At 37.2% G+C, this 17,842-nt stretch overlaps 1 protein-coding gene across 1 annotated transcript in view; it reads left to right on the plus strand.

Moving 5' to 3' along the window:
- The window catches only part of OXSR1 (oxidative stress responsive kinase 1), a 91,704-nt gene that overhangs the window by 33,464 nt on the left and 40,398 nt on the right, over nucleotides 1-17,842 (plus strand). The window contains exons 5-6 of the mRNA XM_069475544.1: nucleotides 9,418-9,473; nucleotides 16,324-16,433. Coding sequence (XP_069331645.1) covers nucleotides 9,418-9,473; nucleotides 16,324-16,433 — 166 coding nt within the window. The remainder of the gene's footprint in view (nucleotides 1-9,417; nucleotides 9,474-16,323; nucleotides 16,434-17,842) is intronic.

Here is a 17,842-nt window from a genome sequence, read left to right on the forward strand (position 1 = left end):
TCTGTTGGTATCCTACTGCTTTTTTTATTCTGAGATTTTTCTATGTTAAAAGTCATTTTTTCTCAGTTTTTGCCTTTTAATTTTGGTAAAGGTGTGCTTTTTGGGTGTTGAGCTACTTGTACAACAAAAGGGCAAGAGGGAATCAGTTGCCAGAGTGTGATTAAAATCTAGAAAACAGGATGGGGCTAATGGAAAATCAAGACAGGTGAGTGAATTGGTGATGCATACGTATGCATACATCAGTGAAGTCAAAGAGTAATCATAGTGAAGTAGTTGAATAGTTATCTAGAAAAATTGGAGGTTATGGTTAGAGAGTAGGGTACCTGAATTAGTGATTTTGTAATTGGGTCAGTTTTGGTAATAACAGGATGAAAAATTGAGAAAGTAGAGAACTGAGGTAGAGTAGAGAAGGTTTTTAGAGATGATGTCAGTAAACCAAGAGGCAGGGTTTGCATGGATTGTCTGTGTGATTGTTGAAGTTTCTTGGGATAATGGCAAGATGATTTGGAAGGCAAGGTTGTAATGAACAACTGGGAAATTGAATGATGGCAGCAACAAAGAGGGAGAGAAAGTGTTAAAACTGGGTGGCATGATTCTGAAGTTCACTGATTTTTTTTTTTTTTTTTAAGTAAGTAGAAGGGGAGAACAGTGATAACAATAGGTCTTCATTTTTGAAGGATAGTTTTGCTGAACATAGAATTCTCGGTTGACTGTTTTATGCTTCAGCACTTTGAACATGTCATCCCACTAACTCCTGGCCTCCATTATTCTGATGTTAAGTCAATTGTTAATTGTATTGATCTTCTCCCTACATGACGAGTTGTTTTTCTCTTGCTCCTTTAAAGATACTGTCTTTGCATTTGGGTTTCAACAGTTTGTGTTGCTGCTAGATATAGATCTTTTCTCTATGTATCTATTCTACTTCTGGTTCATAGAGTTGCTTGAATTGGTAGATTAGTGTTTTTCCTTCAAATTTGGAAAATTTTTTGCATTATTTCTTCCAGTATTTTTTGTTTTTTTCTCTCTTTTTTCTTTTGAGGACTCCAATTATATGTATGCTTGATTTTGTTCCACGGGTCTCTGAGGCTCTGTTCACTTTCCTTTAATCTTTTATTCCCTATATTCTTTAGAATGATAATTCTATCTTTAGGTTTACTGATTCTTCTGTCCTCTAGAACTTGCTGTTAAGCCCCTCTAGCAGATTTTTCATTTCAGATATTATACTTTTTAACTCCAGAATTTCCTTTTGGTTCTTTTCTTTAAAATTTTTATATTAACTTGCCTGGGATAACTATGGAATCTGTTCTCCCCTGTGGTATGTATCCACTGATATATGTCTCTGCCTAGTTTGTTGTGTTTTTTTAAAAAAAAATTCTTTTTTTTATTTTTAAGTCTGGTTTGCCCTGTGTCTTTGTAGCCTAGTGGTCAGCTAATTAATGGGTGGAGGTTGTGCTCAAATACCACAAAGGACTAAGGCATCCATCTTCTACTGAAGGATCTTTTTGTGGGTTTAGAAATGAACATTTTCAAAGTTCAGGCTGTTTTCCAGTTTGCCTGGGTTTCACTTTTGGATAGGTACTTAGGAGTCTCCAGTACTCATTGTGCACATCCTCAGGGTTAGCTAGAAGTATGTGAGTAGCTGGTGCCTCTTTGTCTCTATTATTTTTGGCCAGGAATATCTTTATCTCAATCTAGACTGCAACCATAGGCTAGTAGAGCCACTGTTGACCCTCTGGTGCTGGTCAGCCTTCAAAAAGTTACTTCAGTTGACAGTGTCACTGGGTGTAGGTGTTACCCACCTCTTCCAATCAAATGAGCCTCTTTCAACTGTGGCATAGAAACTGCCAGTCATTATGGTCTGTCTACCCTAGTGGAACCTCCATGTGGGGCTGAGGAATGATAGGGTAGGGTTAGTCCCAGACTGGAACACTGCAGTGTCCCACTGTCCTTACCTGAAATGCAGCTGTTTTTCAAGCATGAATGCTTCTCAGGTTGATTTCCAGAGTGATGAAATATGGTTGTTTTTTCATTTGTCATATTTGTCCAGTTTTAAGGTTGCTTTTTAAGGAGGTAGATTTACCTATTTCTTCACTTAGCTGTAGCTGGAAGGCCTACTCTTAGTGTGCTTTTTCTTGCCTTGAGATTGTCCTAAGAATAAGTATGTGTTTTTCCTATCTGAAGAAATTCCTAAAGAAAATCTCTAAATAAAAAAATTGTTATATTTACATTTTGTATTCTTAAAATTAATTCCTAAATAAGAAAATCTATATGTTATCACATTCATGGGTAATATTAATATATTACTATTATTAGTCTCACTTTGCAAGTTGAAGAAAAGAAACTTCATTAAGTTAGGGGATTTGCTCAAGCTTACAAAAATTTTCAGTGGCTTATAAGCTAACTTGGACAATTTGGAATGGGAATTTCAAAGACCTTTTTAACAATGACATTATTCAAAGTAATGCTTTTTAAATGGCAGCCTCTTAGGTCACTTTTTAAAAAAGATGCTACTCATTTAGTTAAATGAGAGCTGATATATTTTACAAAGTAGATGTTACAATCATACAAAGTAAAGCAGAGACTCAGTTTCTTTGTGCCTGAGCTTCTAAAAAAGACGGTGACCTTTATGTTTACTTCAGTATGTATTTGGGGTTAATTTTACTATCAACTAGAAATTCTCTATATGTAAAGATTTAGAAAAAAGAATATACTTTTATTGGTGTTCTAAAGTGAATACTTTGACTTTAAAAAAATAGAGATGTGGACATATTTAATAAAAGAAGACAACACAGTATATTTAAAGACTATTAATCCCAGTGGCAGACCTAAATTCTATTGAGTTAGCGACTAAAAAATGTAACTGGTACTGAGTCAATGTATATTTCATTGATAAGCACAGTCTTTCTTAGCAAGCTTTGGAAGCAGACTGCTTAGATGCAGATCTTTGCTCTGTCACTTGCTGGTGACTTTTGGCAAGTTACTTAATTTCTGTTTGCCTTGGTTTTCTTATCTGTAAAATAGGGTGATAATGTAATAGTACCTACCTCATAAAGTAGTTGTGAAAATTAAATCAGATACAAAATACAGTGTACTTAGAATGGTATTTAGCACACAAGAATCATCGAATGCTGACTGTCATTATTATATACAGAGGTTGGCAAACCTTTTCTGAAAAGGGCCAGATACTAAATATTTTAGGCTTTATGGATCAGATGTTCTTTTTTTTTTGAGACAGAGTCTCGCTCTGTTGCCTGGACTCGAGTGCTGTGGCGTCAGCCTAGCTCACAGCAACCTCAAACTCTTGGGCCTTCCTTCTGCCTCAGCCTCCAGAGCAGTTAGGACTACATACATGGGCCACTGCACCCAGCTCAGTTTTTTTTAGTGAACCTGAGCACCTACGCTGTGGCCTTCACGAGTGCTTCTCAGTTCCCCCCAGGGTGAGGTAGGAAGGCTTGAAAAAACTGAAGTCAAATATTTCCTCTCCCCCAGGTGAGTTAGGTTCTGGTAAAACCAAGGTGGTTAGGCTCTGATAAAGTATTTCTCTTGAGAAGTGGGTTTTTGTTAGGGAGAACAGAATGCTCAAGGCCCATTTCAAATTGGTTACTTTCCTTCTTCTCCTGTGGGAAGCATGAGGAGAATTTTCTCACATCTATACCCTGAGAACCTGGTGGGGCTCCAGGAGGGTAAAACTCTTCCAAGTGTAGGAGTTCCCCTTAGACTGGGCCTTCTGAGGTTTTTAACTGTCAAGCTCCTCCACACCAAGTCTCCATTTGTCAATTACAATTTAAGTTTTTCTGCCCCAGAAGTCTACTTCTGGTCCTGGGCTTCTGCTCCAGTAAGCTGTAGTTCTGTTTTACTGTTTCTACAAATTTGTAGGCAGTGGTTTGCTCTGTGACCTCAGTTCTCTGACAGATCTAAGAAGAGTTGTTGGCTGGGCACAGTGGCTCACACCTGTAATCCCAGTACTTGGGGAGGCTGAGGCGGGAGGATTGCTTGAGCTCAGAAGTTCAGGGCTGCAGTGAGCTATGACCATGCCACTGTACTCCAGCCTGAGCGACAGGGAGACCCTGTCTCAAAAAAAAGAAGAGTTGTTGATTTTCAGTTTGTTTAGCTTTTTTCCCATTATGAGGACAGAAGTGACGGTTTCCAAGCTCCTTATGTGTTGGACTAGATAAGATTACATCTTAAAATTCCAGAGTGTCTTTACTGTCTGATGTCCAAAGCTTTTCCTGTACAGATGATATCCCGATGTCCTGTTGATTAGCAAGTTAGTGGACCTGACTTTGGGCATTATTTACACCTCTGCCAGCAGGGTCGGCTGATAGACGCAACAAAATTCAAGGGCCTTCTTGCCAAGTAAAATTTCATGGGACTATTTGGGCAGATTCACAAAGTTCAATCCTTCTGGCCATTGAGGAAAACCTGCTATCTGTTTGACCCTCCCCTGTCCCCATCACCACTACTAAAAAGAGGCCTAGCACCCTACCTGGACTTGTTAGGCATTAGACAGTATGTGCCTCACTTGAACATTCTGCCCGGTCCTTCATATCCACTAACCTGCAAATCAGCATCCTTTGAGGGAGGTCTGGAGTATTAGGCTGCATTGGAAGCTATCCAGCAAGCTGTGGCACAGTCTTTGTCTTTGGGACCCAATACTGTAATGACCCCTTTGAATTACAGTTTTCTGTGATTGAAGATAGAGGTATGTACAGGTTCAGAATTATTACCTTCCTGGTGAGTTATTTCTTTTGTTCTTATATAGTGACCCATTCCTAGAAATGCTTTTGTATTAAAGACAATTAGTTCTTATTTTAATAAAGCTATACTAGCTTAGCTTCCCTTTGGTAAGTGTATCTTTCACTGAGGTCCAGGTTTTTCAGGATCTTGGCTTATGAAGTGGTCTCAGTTATAGCTCCCAAACTTAAACTGGCCCAGTGCCATGTTTTCTATTCAGGTGTGGATTTTAAAACCTGAGCCTCTTAGCCATTTGGGGCAATATCTTTGTTCTGTCTCTCAGGGCTTACTGCTCTGCCTCTCAAGTATCATTTATTTCTGAACCTTAAGAATTTTCTTTTCTTTATTTCATGTTCAGCTATGTGATAATTTTTTCCCCTAATTTATCTAGCAGGAGATAAGTGTGTAGCAGGGTGAAGAGTGTATTTTGGGGTAAAGGCCTGGGGAGCAGTGATGAAAGTCTTTGTTTTCCATGCACAGTTTGCCATGTTACTGGAATGACAATTCTCTGTTTCATACTTTAAATCATAAACTCTCAACCTTGGCTACATACTGGAATATGGGAAGCTTTAAAAATTATTGATGCCTGAGTCTACCACCAGAAATGTATTTAATTGGTCTGGAGTGAGGCCTTGGCATTGGTCCTTTTAAAAGTTCCCCAGGTAATTCTAATGTGCAGCCAAGGCTGAGAACCACTACTTACACTTTAGCAGTAACCAACTCTGTGATACACTGAGACTTAAACAGGCTTTGGAGAAAGTTGTGTTATTTTGAAGCTGAAACAGGTATTTTTAGTAGGTTTGCTACTTCTCATATCTTTAAAAGTCTCGTTGTTATTTCAGGTGGAGCCACCTAATACAGCCTGGTGGTTCAGATCAAATAATTTTTTTCCATCTCTACTGTGTTTTCCCCTTGGCCTCTAGGCTTTAGAGATTTTGACTATGATGAACAGGTTTCTGAATTAGATTTATACTTTTCTCTGTTTCTACCTACCCAAATATTTTTCCTATTAAAGAGGTTAGCTGTAACAGAAATAGTGGATATTTTAAGTCAGTTTATGATGCCTAAATGTAGTGTAATTACAGTTTTGGTTTTGATTCATTGCTTCTCTTGACCTTTTTCAAGTTTTCCGTAAGCTGTGCCTATTGATGAGTAATGAAAATGTTATGGGCAGAAACTTGTGTTCTGTATTAATGAGAAAGTCAAGCATGTCTATGATAGTCCTTTTAATTTTAGAAGGAATATGTAATTTGGGGGCAACAGTGACATGTGAGAAATGGCAATAAATAGTGAAAAACAAAACTCACTGTTGCTATTTAAGAGTAGATAGAGGATTTAACTGTCAGGCTGCTGAGTTGTTTGATATTCTTTGTGGCAGAGTAAAAGGTTATTTAACTGAGAACTACATTGATTTCCAGATATTTAGTTACAAATCTTTTCCTTGGAAGGTCAGTTGCCCTGTTTGAGGATAGAATGTGGTATTTTTGATTTTCCAGTGAGTCATGATACTCCTCTGCTTTTATTCCTAGAGACTGTTCTACAGATTGCACTTTTGGTATCAAAAGGGATATACGGATTGATTATTTGGAAAATTGGTCAGAAAAAGAAGCCACTCAAAGTACAGACTCTATTGAAAATGGATTACTGTCTCTTCAGTTATGAAAGACAAAAGCTTGTAAAACATTACTTGCATAAGTAATACATATACATGGCCTAAAAAATTCAAACAGCACAAAATGATGTATGGTAGAAAACAAATCTTCTCAATGTGACCTGTGCTAAATTATGTTGATACTATGTACCCTTGATATCACTTGATGAAAATGGCACTTTACTTATATGATTTTCCCTCCAAAAACCCATAATACCAGTTTAACCATGAGAAAAACATCATAAAAATTCCAATAGAGGGATATCTATATAATACTTGACCACTATTCCTCAAAATCGTTATGGTCGTTAAAAACAAGGAAAGTCTGTAACCTAAACATTTGCACCCCCTTAATATGCTGAAATAAAAAAATAAAAAACAAAACAAACAAACAAACAAAACCAAGCAAAGTCTGAAAAACTCACAACTGAGAGGAGCATAATGGCAACTGAATGTAATATGGTATCCTGGATGGTTTCCCAGGACAGAAAAAGTATGTTAGGGAAATCTGAGTAAACTGTGGTCTTTAGTTAATAATGATTTATTAATACTGGTTCATTAATTATAAGAAAGTACCATACTAATATAAGATGTTAATAATAGGGAAATTGAGTGCGAGGTGTGTAGAAGCTCCTCTGCACTAGCTTCTTACTTTTTATGTAAATCTAAAACTGTCTAAAAATAAAGTATTAAAAAGAAGCCCTCTTCCTTACCTGAACCCCCAATACCCTGGTCCAAAGGGAATTGCTTCTATCGTTTTTCTTATGACTCCTTTGAGAAAGACTTTATGCCAATATAAACATAATGCATTTATCTCTCTCTATCCTTTTTTTTTTTAAAGAGAAAACACAAATGGCCAAATATTATATGTAGTATTCTTTTTTCACTTAAGAATACATTTGGAGATTGTTCCATATCAACACATATATTCATTAGTATTTGTAGTATTTTATGGTATGGATATATCACAGCTTAACTGGTCTTTTGATGGATAGTTAGATTGTTCCTATTCGTTGACTGCAGTGTGTTAGTTTATAACCCTAACATTTGAAAGAGTTAGGAGGTGGGGAGTGGGGGATGGAGCAGCAGGGAGAAAACAGTCTATAATTTTTTTTAATGTTTATTTGACATATTTTGTTTTATTTTGTTTTTAATAGTCCATTTCTTTCCAGAAGAGGATTTGAGGCAAGTTGTCTCCTATGTAGTTATTTAAATCTGTCTCATGAATATCTTGGAGATGCCTCCTGTATACTAATTGTAATGTTATGTAAATACAGGTGATACAGTAATATATTAAGACACACACCTGGATCTACCTCATGGTGAAATGAGAGAGACAGACATAGAAATATGGTCAGGTAATACACTATGCTAGCACTGTAGTACAGCCTGCTGCAGAAACTCAGAGGAGGGAGTCACTACACTATGGCTTTTCCCCCATTTGGTTTTAGATGAATTCTGAAAAGGGAGTTGAAAGTTAGTGGTTGACTCAGTTGGATGATTTTTGTCACCAAGGAAAGAGAATGTCCTCAATTCTCTCCTGTTTGTAGTGTCTAGAGTCAGTGACTTTACATTCATGGAGCAAAGCAGACTGGCCTATGCGCTGCTAAGTTAGCGTCTGAGAAAGTGACCCTATAAATTGCTTGGGTTCATAAACAGTGCAAAGTACTCAGTAACATGATTGATTTCCTTATGCTTCAGTATGTATTTAGGAAAGACATTGTATGCTGTGGTATGACGGTGCTGCTGCACACAGCTGTGGAACCGTTGTTCATTATTTGCCAAGGAATGGTTATATCTAAAGATAGAGGAAAAAAGGGATAGGGACAGGATAAAGTGGTGTGCTTTTCTAGCCTCAAGGGCTGCCTTTCTTTTGTTTATTTAATTATATTCATTTTTAATTACAGAATGACCATATAAGTATATTCTCATGAGATACTAAAACACTGTTCCCCTTGACTTCAATCCCACTCATCTCCACAAAAGGAACCATTTGTTGCTGTCCATTTGGTATACATGGGAAGGAGTATGTGTGTGTTTGTAACATTAATGGTTTTATATAAAATGCCCGGTCCTCCCATTTCATTTGTTCATTTAACAATGTGTGTTAGAGGGCATGTCATGTCACAACTTGTTGAATGACATTCTATTTCATGAATGTAACAATTAATTTAACCTTTCTACTATTGTTGGTTATCTGTTACCAGTTTTTGTTTTTTATTACAAACAATGCTGAAGTAGAACTTCTACTACTTGTACATTCCTTGTACATTTATGAGAGTTTCTGTAGGGTACCAACAAATGGATTTGCTACTCTTAGGATTTAGATATTTTTAATTTTGCCAGATTACTGACATGTTGTTGCATGAAGCAACAAAACAAGTTATAGATTTGAAAGGGCATTTGTCTTGGGAGAAAAGCCCACATACGTCAAGGTATATATTCTGTTAACCAAGCTGATAACAGCTGAAAACTTTGGAGAGAGTACTAGAATTGAGAATAGTGTTCAAAGGGACTTTGGCCTTTTTTGTGGTATTTAGGTTTTTGTAACATATATTACTTGAGTCTTTATAAATAGTTAACAATAAAAATATAGAGATATCTGAGTAATTTATATCTATCTTTTTGCTACAGGCATAGAACAGCCCCTGTTTTCAGCTGCATGCTAGATCATTTAAAAAATTTGATCATTTATTAGGGTGTAGAAAAAATCAGTTTATTTCAAAAGTAGAATTATGTGAGGGTCACATTCTATGGCCACTGTTACCATAATCGAGAATATTTAATCACCTTGGATTTTGTGGTTATTATAAGAAGCTATACTTTATTGTAGCTTTCTGTTTAATGTTCAGATTCTAGTACAGGTGGCTAAAGTTTTAAAAATTTTACTATTGGCCTTAATATCCTTTAATGTAAAATAGAACACTTAAATATTGCTAGTGTTGTGTGAATATAGTAAACAATTATTTAAATTATGTTACCTCAAAAAATAGGTGTTTTTGATATGTAACTTTTTTTTTTTTTTGTTAAAGAGATGTGAAAGCTGGAAATATTCTTCTTGGAGAAGACGGTTCAGTACAGATTGCAGGTAATGATTAGTATTTCTTTTTATTTTGATTGAATGGTCAGTAGAACCACATTACTTTTATGTTTTCTTAATCCTTATTTTCTCCTGTTCCCTGTACCATCTCTATTCAAGCATCTTCTGTTGGCACATCATAGGATGCTGCTGACTTTCAAGGTATCTTCTAGTACTCATCCTTCATTTGAGACCTTTTTCTGACCATTACTCATTACCTTCCATTTGTCCATCCCTTACCCCTTTTAGTATCTTCTGCTATGGGTTCTCATAGCATTCTGCACTTTCCTTTAAAGGAAAAATAGTCAAGAATACTTACTGTGTTTAAGAATAAATATGCTATAGCGAGATTATACAAAGCCTTCTGTCCTAGGAGAAATGATGTATTTGTCAACTAGGAAAAGGTATCTGAAAAGTAGAAATGCACTTTTGGCAGTTTCAGAGCTGAAAGGATAAGAGCTGGAGTCTAGGGCCTGCCGAAGGTGGCTGTCCTGATGAAACATCCCCTCCTCCAGGCTAAGACTCCAGAACGACTGTACCCAGGGATTGTCTAGCAAGCAGTTCATCTGAGAAGACCTCAGCTTGGTCCCAGACTGCTAGAGTAGTCAGGTGTTTGGTTTGGCAGTAGGAAGATAATCACCCAAACCTTAAAATTTTTTCTTCAACTTTAATGATATAAGTCATATTTGACAAACCCACAGCCTACATCATACTGAATGAGGAAAAATTAAAAGCATTCCCACTTACAACTGGAACCAGACAAGGTTGCCCTCTATCACTGCTTCTATTCAACATAGTGCTGGAAGTCCTAGCCAGAACAGTCAGACAAGAGAAGCAAATCAAGGGCATCCAAATGGGGGCAGAAAAGGTCAAACTATCTCTCTGCTGACAATATGATATTATATCTAGAAAACCCCAAAGATTCTACCATGAGACTACTGGAATTGATAAATTTAGCAAAGTCTCAGGCTACAAAATCAATGTATAGAAATCAGTAGCATTTCTGTACACCAATAACAAACTGAGAACCAAATCAAAGACTGAATACCCTTCACAGTAGCAACAAAGAAGATAAAGTGCCTAGGAATATATTGAACTAAGGCGATAAAAGACCTCTACAGGGAGAACTACGAAACACTGAGGAAGGAAATAGCAAAAGATGTAAACAGGTGGAAAACCATACCATGCTCATGGGTCGGCAGACTCAACATTGTTAAAATGTCTATATTACCCAAAGTGATCTGTAGATTCAATGTAATCCCTATTAAAATACCAACATCATTTTTCACAGATGTAGGAAAAATAATTCTATACTTCGGATGAAACTAGAGAAGACCCCATATAGCAAAAGCAATCTTAAGCAAAAAGAACAAATTGGGAGGCATCAATTTACCAGACTTCAAGCTATACTACAAGGATATAGTAACTAAAACAGCATGGTACTGGTGCAAGAACAGAGACATAGACCAGTGGAACAGAACTGAGAACCTAGATATAAAACCATCCTCATATGGCCATCTAATCTTTGACAAAGCAGACAAAAACATACTCTGGGGAAAAGAATTCTTATTCAATAAACGATGCTGGGAAAACTGGATAGGTACATGTAGAAGACTGAAACAGGATCCACACCTTTCACCTCTCACAAAAATCAACTCACGGTGGATAACAGACTTAAACTTCAGGCGTGAAACTATAACAATTCTAGAAGAAAATATTGGAAAAACTCTTATAGACATTGGTCTAGGCAAAGAATTTATGAAGAAGACCCCAAAGGCAATCACAGTAACAATAAAAATAAATAAACGGGACCTGATCAAATTAAAAAGCTTCTGCACAGCCAAGGAAACTATCACAAGAGCAAACAGACAACCTACAGAATGGCAGAAAATATTCGCATGTTACACATCTGATAGAGGACTGATAACTAGAATCTATATAGAACTCAGGAAAATCAGCAAGAAAGAATCAAACAACCCTATCAAAAAGTGGACAAAGGACGTGAATAGAAATTTTTCAAAAGAAGACAGAAGTATGGCCAACAATCATGAAAAAATGCTCAATATCTCTAATCATCAGGGAAATGCAAATCAAAACCGCAGTGAGATATCATTTATCTCCAGTGAGAATGGCCTTTATCAAAAAGTCCCAAAACAATAAATGTTGGCATGGATGCATAGAGATGGGAACACTCATACACTGCTGGTGGGACTGCAAACTAGTGCAACCTCTGTGGAAAGCAATATGGAGATACCACAAGGAGATATAAGTAGAACTACCATTTGATCCAGTAATCCCATTACTGGGCATCTACCCAAAAGGACAAAATACAGTTTATAAAAAAGACATCTGCACTCAAATGTTTATAGCAGCACAATTCACAATTGCAAAGATGTGGAAATAACCCAAGTGCCCATCAATACTTGAGTGGATTAATAAAATGTGGTGTATGTACACTGTGGTGTTCTATTCAGCCACAAAAAACAGTGGTGATCTAGCACCTCTTGTATTATCCTGGATAGAGCTGGAACCCATTCTACTAAGTGAAGTATCTCAAGAATGGAAAAACAAGCACTACATGTGTTCACCATCAAATTGGTATTAACTGATCAACAGTTAAGTGCACATATAGTAATAATATTCATCGGGTGTCGGGCAGACGGGAGGAGGGGTAGGGTACATACACATATAATAAGTGCGGTGCGCACCCTCTGGGGGATGGACACGCTTGAAGCTCTGACTCGGGAGGGACAAGGGCAATATACGTAACCTAAACGTACCCCCATAATGTGCTGAAATAAAAAAGAAAAAGAAAAAAAATATAGGTTAATATCTTCTTGCCCTTTAGATAAGGAAATTAGGGACAAGGGTGATATACGTAACCTAAACATTTGTACCCCTATAATATGCTGAAATAAAAAAGAAAAAGAAAAAAAATATAGGTTAATATCTTCTTGCCCTTTAGATAAGGAAATATTTTAACCAAGTCAGATAAAGCTCTAGCATAAAAGATTTATGAATTTGACTTGTTTATGATTAGTAACTTCTACTCATCAAAAGAGGAACAAATGGCTTATCACTATTAAGAGACTAAAAAGGCAGGCCACAGAGTAGAGAAGACATGGGTTTCCTTAACTAGCATGAATCACACCATAGCCAGCCACCTGTGTGAACTAGGAATTTGGGAACACTGTGCTGTCTCTCCTTCAGTCTATCACTGGGCCCTGCCAACACTGCCTCCTTAGCTCATTCTTTTAATTTTAGCCATTTTTTTCTTGTGGTAAAATATACATAACATAAAATTTACCATTTTAACCATTTTTAAGTCTATGGTTCTGTGGCATTAAGAATATTGCTACTGTGCAGCCATGACCACCATTCGTCTCCGTAACTATTTCATCTCTCTTGACTCAAACTCTGTCCCCATTAAAAATTCCCCATTCCACCTCTCCACCCAACCTAGGTGACCTCATTCAACTTTCTGTGTCTATGAATTTAACTACCCTAAGTACCTGGTAAGTGGAATCACACAATATTTGTTATTTTGTGATTGGCTTACTTCATTTTGTATAATGTCTTCAAGGTTCATCCATGTTGTAGCATGTCAGAACTTCATTACTTTTTAAGGCTGAATAGTAATTCCATTGTATGTATATGCCCATAAGTAGAATTGCTGCATGATATGGTTATTCCATATTTAATTTTTTGAGGAATTGCCATATCATTTTTCACTGCAGCTGTACCAATTTACAATCGTACCAGCAAGGCACACGGGTTCCAGTTTCTCCATGTCCTCGCCAATACTTGCTAGTTTCTTTTTTTGGTAGTAGCCATTCCAAGGGACATGAGTTGGTATCTAGCTCACTGTGGTTTTGATTTGCATTTCCCTAATGATTAGTGATGTTAAGCATCTTTTCATGTACTTTTCGGCCATTTGTATATCTTCTTTGGAGAAATGTCTTCTCAAGTCCTTTGCCCATTATTGAATGGGATTTTTTGTTGTTGTTGTTGAATTGTAGCAGTTCTTTATTATATATTCTGGATATCAATCCCTTATTAGATGTATAATTTGCCAACTATTTTCTCCTACTTTGTGGGTTGCTTTTCACTCTGTTGATAGCAACCTTTGATGCATAAAAGTTTTCAGTTTTGATGAGGTCCACTTTATCTACTTTTTCTTTTATTGCCTGGAATTTGGTATCATATCTAAGAAATCATTGCCAAATCCAATGTCATGAACCTTTTCCCCTACATTTTCTTTTAAGAGTCTTATATTTTAGGGCTTATAACTTTTTCAGACCTTATTATAGATAGCATTTATCATAAAGGATTGTAATTGCCTGTTCTATATTAGAAGTTGTACAAAGGCAAGGACCTTGTTTTTCTTGATCATTACTTTTGATCACATGATAGGCACCAAAGTCCATCTTGTACTTTAGTTGAAATTGTGTTAACAAGGGAGCTAAAATGACTTCTTGTACATTTTAGTTACTGTTTCTCTTTAGTTAGCATTTTAAAACAAAAGGCAAATGGCATTTTTGCTACTTGGTTTCTGTTCTTCACTTTATGGTTGGATTGATTATGTTTCATTGGCATTGTAGCTGTGCAGGTTATTTAACAGGAAAGTTTTGGTAAAGTGGGTATTCTCACATTCCTTAGCTAAGTGTTTTAACTGGAGTCTTCAGGATTGGCAAGTCCTACTTGGAAACAAGCAGAGGTGTACCAGCTACAGATCCAAAAAGTCTGGATTGTTATTAAATTCTGGATTTTTTTTTTTTTTTGAAGATGGAGTCTCACTCTGTTGCCCAGGCTGGAGTGCAGTGGCGTGATCATAACTCATTGTAGCCTCAAACTCCTGGGCTAAAGTGATTCTCCTGCCTCAGCTTCCCGAGTCTTTGGGATTACAGGCGTGAACAACCACACCTGGCTAAATTCTGGATTTGAAATTCTGGATATTTTAACTACTTGAAGGTTTTCAGTAGGTTTTAAGAAATTAAAGAATTTCATAATTGGACCTAACATACATATATATAACTTTATTGAGTATTCTATTTAAGTATTTTAAGGCGTAGCTTTGTCCCACTAGTTAGTAATAAAAATGCTAGTACTTATTGAGTGCTTAATATGTTACAGGGACTGGCCAGGCTCGGTGGCTCATGGCTGTAATCCTAGCACTCTGGGAGGCTGAGGCGGGAGGATTGCTTGAGGTCAGGAGTTCGAGACCAGCCTGAACAAGAGTGAGACCCCCGTCTCTACTAAAAATAGAAAGAAATTAGCTGGACAACTAAAAATATATAGACAAAATTAGCCGGGCATGGTGGCACATGCCTGTAGTCTCGGCTACCTGGGAGGCTGAGGCAGAAGGATTGCTTAAGCCCAGGAGTTTGAGGTTGCTGTGAGCTAGGCTGACACCAGGGCACTCTAGCCCAGGCAACAGAGCGAACTAATATATATATATATATACACACACACACACACACACACACAAATATCGAAAGTAACAGGTTCAGCTAGCTAGTGGCAGAGCTGAATGCACTGATTATATAATACTTCCCCCCCCATGCACTTTCAATAAATGTTTACTTTTTTGTTATTGTTAATTTTACAAGTGGAGCAACATTTTAAAGTTCCTAGATATTTGCCAGTTCATGAGCATCGAGAACTGTTAAATTTTTTTTTTTCTTTAAAACCGTATTGTGTAGACTTGCTCTTTTACACAGTGACGAGCAAATAATTACTTCAAGATGGCTGAATTTATAGACTTCTGAATCTGGAATTTTCAAGTTTGCCTTGCTAAAATCACCCTTTTTACACTGGACTTGTCCATAATTTATTCTGTTTTCAAATATAGAACCATTTTACATACTGCAGAGTGTTCTGAAATACACATAAACTAAAGGGGAGTCAGATAAGGTGCATAAAAATTGCATAAGGTGTATAAAAGCCTCAATATATTAGTTAAGATTCTTTCAGTTGCATCGGAAATTAGCACTGGCTAACTTAGCAAAGTAGGAACTTTTGAAATATACTGGGAAGTACACGGAATCAAAGAATCAACTGAACAGCTAAGCCTCAGGATGGGCAAGCACCTAGTTGTGCTGTTGACCTTTAGGATGCGGCTGCTAGCATGACTCAGCTCCAGTGACCCTCAATTTCCTTGTCTTTCCATTCAAGCTTCACATTTCCAGGAGACTGTGATTGGCCTAGCTTGGATTAAGGTGTCTAATCCTGACTCAAATTAGCTATGCCCAGGGGTCAAGGTCAGGGAGCACAGACACGTGCTCAGGACTATTTATAGAGAAGGAAGAATTAGGGTGAGACAGGCTGTCCTCATCAGTGACAAGTACTTTGGCTCCAGTATTGTGGGATAAAAACTTTGTAGAGAAAATCCTGAGAGTTAGAGAGGTGAACTGAGTTTAGAAGTGTCACACATCTATTAAGAGGTAAAGTTAGGATATGAATGTAGGATTACTAACTCTAATTTATTTGGTTCCAGGTTCTTGATAACTTTTTGATTACAAAGCTGAAAAGATTGGATTTCATTCTGTAGGTTTTTTTGAACTGAAAGGGCCATGTCAAAGTGATAATTAAAAAATGAATGAATGAATCAGATAGTGATATGTAGAATGGATTGGAGCAATGAGGAAAGAAAATCTAGGGAGATGACGATGTGGCGGGGTGGAGAGGAATGGAGTGAGGGACCTGTTAAGCTATGCCTTAATTTAGTAAAAAGTTCAGCCAAAATAAAACTGTCAGGCTATTTATCCTATTTACATAAAAGATGGTGATTACATTATATTATTGTCTGTTGATGATAGTTAATGTATTTTTAATACCTTGCTGTTGTATTCTATTTCAGACTTTGGGGTTAGTGCTTTTTTAGCAACTGGTGGAGATATTACCCGAAATAAAGTGAGAAAGACCTTTGTGGGCACCCCTTGCTGGATGGCACCTGAAGTTATGGAACAGGTACCGTGTTTTTGTCTTTTTAAAATGGTTTAGAGTTTTGTTATGAAACTGAGAATACTTAGTAATGTTTTCTTTTGTTTGGTATGCTAGGTTAGCTTTGGGAAATATATATCTCTGCTTCTTGGTTAAGACTTTAGTCCACCTTTGAAAACAAAACAAAACAAAACAAAACAGAAACACTCTAGAACTTTACAAGGGACTTATGAAATTCAGGAATAATATAATTAAGATTGTTTTAATAATTTTATTAGTACAAATTAGATGACCTAATTTTTTTTATTGGTTTTTTTTTTTTGTTTGTTTGTTTGTTTTTTTGAAACAGAGTCTTGCTCTGTTGCCCAGGCTAGAGTGCCGTGGTGTCAGCCTAGCTCACAGCAACCTCAAACTCCTGGGCTTAAGCAATCCTTCTGCCTCAGCCTCCCGTGTAGCTGGGACTACAGGAATTTGCCACCATGCCGGGCTAATTTTTTCTATGTATATTTTTAGTTGTCCAGCTAATTTCTTTCTATTTTTAGTAGAGATGGGGTCTCACACTTGCTCAGGCTGGTCTTGAACTCCTGACCTTCAGCGATTCTCCCGCCTCGGCCTCCCAGAGTGCTAGGATTACAGGCCTGAGCCACCGTGCCCGGCCTTAGATGACCTAATTTTTTACATGTAGTTTTATTGCTGTTTCTTAAAGATCTGGTTGTCTCTACATCCCCATTTCCCATTTGCTCTTCACCCAATTGTAGTCTGGTGTCACTCATCACATCACTTTAAGGAAACTCTGCTGCTTCTCAGATCCAGTGCTTATTTCTTATTCCTTATTTTACTTGTCCTATTGGTGGTATTTGAAACTGTTGACTAATTTAACTTTATCCACTTCCTTAGTGTAGCTCCTTCATTCTTCTGCTTGTTAGGCTGTATCTCTGACTTCTCTTCTGGCTCTCTTTTCTGCTCCTAAATGGCACTGTTTCCCAAAACCTTTATCTTGGGCTCTTCTCTTCTCTGACTGCAAATGCTCACAAAATGTTCTCATCTGTGCTTCTAGTTATTAATGATTTCTAAATTATATCCAGTCCAGTCTTGTTTCCTAAGCCTCCAGATAGATAATTTCTAGGTCTTGATGGATGCTTTCCATAAATGTCTTATAGGCATATCAAACTTAGTATGTTAAGAACTTAATTCATTTCTTACTTTTTTTTTTTTTTTTCTTTTTTTGGAGATGGGACCTTGCTCTGTTTCCTGGACTAGAGTGCAGTGGCATCACATCATAGCTCACTGCAACCTGAAACTCCTGGGCTCAAACGATCCTTCTGCCTCAGCCTCCCGAGTAGCTGGGACTACAGGCATGTGCCACCATGCCTGACTAATTTTGGGGGGCTTTTTGTTTTTGTTTTTTTTAGCAACAGGATCTCACTGTGTTGTTC

The sequence above is a fragment of the Eulemur rufifrons genome, chromosome 7, assembly GCF_041146395.1.
Source record: "Eulemur rufifrons isolate Redbay chromosome 7, OSU_ERuf_1, whole genome shotgun sequence".
Taxonomy (NCBI): domain Eukaryota; kingdom Metazoa; phylum Chordata; class Mammalia; order Primates; family Lemuridae; genus Eulemur; species Eulemur rufifrons.